The sequence below is a fragment of the Babylonia areolata genome, chromosome 26, assembly GCF_041734735.1.
Source record: "Babylonia areolata isolate BAREFJ2019XMU chromosome 26, ASM4173473v1, whole genome shotgun sequence".
NCBI classification, from domain to species: Eukaryota; Metazoa; Mollusca; class Gastropoda; order Neogastropoda; family Buccinidae; genus Babylonia; species Babylonia areolata.
In genome coordinates this window covers 8470919-8475830 of record NC_134901.1, presented here as the reverse complement: position 1 = coordinate 8475830, position 4912 = coordinate 8470919, and the positions used below count along the sequence as shown (strand labels likewise).

General features: G+C 41.9%; 1 protein-coding gene across 1 annotated transcript in view; it reads left to right on the top strand.

Moving 5' to 3' along the window:
* LOC143300812 (uncharacterized) overlaps window positions 1-4622 on the top strand; it is a 5851-nt gene extending 1229 nt beyond the window's left edge. The window contains exon 2 of the mRNA XM_076614741.1: window positions 4527-4622. Within this exon, the coding sequence (XP_076470856.1) occupies window positions 4527-4622 (96 nt within the window). The remainder of the gene's footprint in view (window positions 1-4526) is intronic.
* Window positions 4623-4912: the final 290 nt, after the last annotated feature.

Below are 4912 nucleotides of genomic sequence, written 5' to 3'. Positions count from 1 at the left end.
CACAAACCAAGCAACATGCAAAGGAGAAAAAAACATGGCTGTATCATTTCAGCGGGAAAACGTGTTGTTGAAAGTCTAAGAAACAGGGTAATTTTGATGAAGGCGAGATGCGTTTACTGTCAACACAGTGAAGATGTTTGGTTTTTGATGAATATTCTATTGAATACACCTGATGAATATTCCGAGGGGAATATTTCAAACGGGTATATTTCTTACATGCAATTCACTATGGTTCTGGATGTGTGATGAATTTATTTCAAGGTCATATGAATTCAATGTTAACTTGATGGATAAGTATCTTTCAATCTGTATAATGCTATTGATGATCTGTTCTTGCATCGTGATTTTTTAATGTTGAGAAACTTTTGTAGGAAGTAAGCCGTCAGAGGGGACAGCCTTGCTAAAACCCAAGATGTGCCAGCAAAGTGTTTCAGAAGAAAACAGAACTGAGGCTGTACAATGTCAATGCTTGGGGAAACAGTAGAAGCCATATACTCCAGAGACACAAATCCCCGACAGTTTTAATGAAAGAACGATTCTTTTAGATTTCACTGAGGCTTTCCTTCCTAACAGTTCACACACGTTGTCACAAACACACTTGCATGCAAAATCTTACATGTCTGAGTATGTATGTGTGTGCCTCAAATCTGATTAAATGACACAGGAAACGAATAATGAGCGCCCAGTAGGCAGCCTGTCGTGCAAATGACACCAGGTTGTAAAGCACGTAGAGCTTGATCTCCAACCGAAGGTAGGCGCTATGGAAGTATCCATATCATCAATAAAACGTGATTAGATATTTGTTCGACACCTTATTTCGTGTTTGAGCAAGCAACAGACTCAACCGCGTTACAACAGAGTTGCTTGCAGAACTGGAAGACGTTCTGAGTGAGCCATGCAAAAGAGGTATTTTACAGAAAAGTTGAGTTGAAGTGCAATGTCTTCAAATGGATAATTCTTTGATTTTCTAAAACAAATCTGATATTGCACGGTAGCCCCAATAAATTACGGAAATTGATATGTGTCAATGAATGTTTCAAAGGTGTACAGTGTCCTATCCTCCCCTCCACCTTTCACCGACCGCCAACCCATTCGCCATCGGATAAGTGTGGTGTTTAACCACTAGACCGCGATTGCTTCAAGACGAGGAGGGTGGCAGAATGGATAAGACGATCATCTGCCAATACAATGTCCCTGACAATGTGGGTTCGATTCACACTATCGCCCTTTCTCCCACATTTGACTGGGAAATCGAACTGAGCGTCTAGCCAAGCAACACGCACTTGGCGCTTTGAAAAATAAGAATAAGAACACATAGCAACAGAAGTGTTGTCTTCTGGCAAACTTCTTTAGACGAAATCCATTCTGATAGGTACATGAAGATACATACATGCACTCAAGGCTAGATGGGGGCGTTGGGTTATGATCAGGCAGGCATCTACCTAGCAGATGTGGTGTCGCATTTATGGATTTGTCCGAACGCAGTGACGCCTCCTTGAGAAACTGAAACTGGAACTGGAACAGCTTTATCATAATCAAAATAGAAATCTGAAACGTTTTATCATCAAAGAAAGTAAAGTTCGGACCACAAGTCATAAAAGAGGGGCAATGCACATACCTACATAACGATTACACATTATTCACTGGGTAAACTGTTGTAAAATTACGTGTGCTTCTTGAAAAAAGACACATTGTTTCAATCCAGATCTGTTTTATGATAAGTGTAGGAAAAAAAAAATCTGTAAGGACACTGACATGCAAAATATAACAGACCGACAGTGCATGATCCACAAGAAAACGAACTGTCACCGGAATTCACCAAAAATGACCATTTCAGTCAGCAGTTAAGAACTGCCATCACAGTAAAGACCCTCAGATTGAAAATCCAATGCTTTAACCACTTGGCTGTTGTTCCCGTCAGTGGGACATGAGCAGGAAGGAAGTCGGGAGAAAAAAAAAACTGGTTTCAGTTTTGGTTCTGATTGTCAGTTTCATGTTGAAACACATCCTCCTCACTCTGCAACCCCTCCACCTCACCACCACCACCACCACCACCCCTCCCTCCTCTCTGTCTCTCTACCAAGGGTATGATTATCCCCATCGCCTTATAGAAGTGTTGAGGCCAAAGCCGACTACAACTTCTAATCAGTTCACCAGAATTGAATGTATATGATTATTTTCATGTAACTCCCATGGAAAGTGTTTCTCTGAAATAAACACGTCTTGTCTTGTCTTGAAACTGAGTAGAAAGTCACTGGGTGTTCGAGGCACGAGCTCCACGTGCGGCGGTCTCTCTGAATGCACAAGTTGCGTCACGGGGCGCTCGTGCCCCGCAAATAACGTGTGTGTATGTGTTCAGGATAGCACAAATAACGTGTGTGTATGTGTTCAGGATAGCACAAATGACGTGTGTGTATGTGTTCAGGATAGCACAAATGACGTGTGTGTATGTGTTCAGGATAGCACAAATAACGTGTGTGTATGTGTTCAGGATAGCACAAATGACGTGTGTGTATGTGTTCAGGATAGCACAAATGACGTGTGTGTATGTGTTCAGGATAGCACAAATGACGTGTGTGTATGTGTTCAGGATAGCACAAATGACGTGTGTGTATGTGTTCAGGATAGCACAAATGACGTGTGTGTATGTGTTCAGGATAGCACAAATGACGTGTGTGTATGTGTTCAGGACAGCACAAATAACGTGTGTGTATGTGTTCAGGACAGCACAAATGACGTGTGTGTATGTGTTCAGGATAGCACAAATGACGTGTGTGTATGTGTTCAGGATAGCACAAATGACGTGTGTGTATGTGTTCAGGATAGCACAAATGACGTGTGTGTATGTGTTCAGGATGGCACAAATGACGTGTGTGTATGTGTTCAGGATAGCACAAATGACGTGTGTGTATGTGTTCAGGATAGCACAAATGACGTGTGTGTATGTGTTCAGGATAGCACAAATGACGTGTGTGTATGTGTTCAGGATAGCACAAATGACGTGTGTGTATGTGTTCAGGATAGCACAAATAACGTGTGTGTACGTGTTCAGGATAGCACAAATGACGTGTGTGTATGTGTTCAGGATAGCACAAATAACGTGTGTGTACGTGTTCAGGATAGCACAAATGACGTGTGTGCATGTGTTCAGGATAGCACAAATGACGTGTGTGTATGTGTTCAGGATAGCACAAATGACGTGTGTGTATGTGTTCAGGATAGCACAAATGACGTGTGTGTATGTGTTCAGGATAGCACAAATGACGTGTGCGTATGTGTTCAGGATAGCACAAATAACGTGTGTGTATGTGTTCAGGATAGCACAAATGACGTGTGTGTATGTGTTCAGGATAGCACAAATGACGTGTGCGTATGTGTTCAGGATAGCACAAATAACGTGTGTGTATGTGTTCAGGATAGCACAAATAACGTGTGTGTATGTGTTCAGGATAGCACAAATGACGTGTGTGTATGTGTTCAGGATAGCACAAATGACGTGTGTGTATGTGTTCAGGATAGCACAAATGACGTGTGTGTATGTGTTCAGGATAGCACAAATGACGTGTGTGTATGTGTTCAGGATAGCACAAATGACGTGTGTGTATGTGTTCAGGATAGCACAAATGACGTGTGTGTATGTGTTCAGGATAGCACAACAGGTGTTTTGAGGACTGTGGCATTGCGGGTGTTCTGTGGTCACTTCATGTTTTACATCTATTTGCTTATTTATCATCATTGTTATCTTTTCTTCTTTTTTTTTAACTACTACCTTTTTTTTTTTTTTTTTACTAGTACCTTTTTTATAGTTATTATTTATTTATTTATTTATTTATTTATTTATTTATTTATTTGTGTAAGCTTATCTATTATTCATTCACCTTTTTTTCTCTTTTTTTTTCCTCAAGGCCTGACTAAGCGCGTTGGGTTACGCTGCTGGTCAGGCATCTGCTTGGCAGATGTGGTGTAGCGTATATGGATTTGTCCGAACGCAGTGACGCCTCCTTGAGCTACTGAAACTGACACTGTGGTCACTTCCCTTCCATCCCTCCCTTGGTCCCTCAGCTCCGTGGGGAACGGTCAGGGCACCGCGCGATGTTGACTCGTGCACTGGCCTTCTCAATTCTGGACGATCATGTGTGAGTGATTGTATTTCAGCAAAATGTCAGCCCTGTCCACTCTTCAGTGTTGTCAGACCTTATTTTGTTTTCTCTTTGTCTGTCTCACCTCTACCGTTCCCTGGAGGATGAAGTTGACAAGGACGTTTTGATATTATAGTATGACCATACCGTTTCAGTTTCAGTGATCACTTGGGATTTTGAAATTATATATCCCACGCATTCTATGAAAACTATTATCTCACCATGTGTTATTGACATGTTTAGGCAACTAATGTTTTATCTAAGCAGAGTAATGAATGATGATCAGCAACAGAAAGAAATTGAAACTGGGTTTTATATTCAAATAATGCGATCGACCATGGAAATACATTAACCAAGCCCTGCTGATGATTGTGTTATGGTTAACAGCTTAAAGTTCGACCCTGTCACCTCAAATGGATCCACACAGCAGCAGTACACATCCTCGTCATCACCTCAGCGTGCCTGGTCTCCGACCGAGGATAGGCGCTGTAAGTATCCATATCATTCATTCATTCAGCATCCACCAACATCAAATAAAGGAAAATTACATCAAAGTCTGTGCAATTGGGAACACTTAAATAGGTGTTGTTGTCCTTAGTAAGTTGAATCAGAACAGGCACCAATGAACACTCAGCAGCAGTGCAGGGTCTCCTCTTGTGAATGGCCACCTGGTGACCAAAACATCGATAGTTCCCTGTGGATTGCCGACGCTGGGACTGTGACAGACAAACACTGCTGACTATGTCTTGGGACTCAGAGTGGGCAGCGTAGGA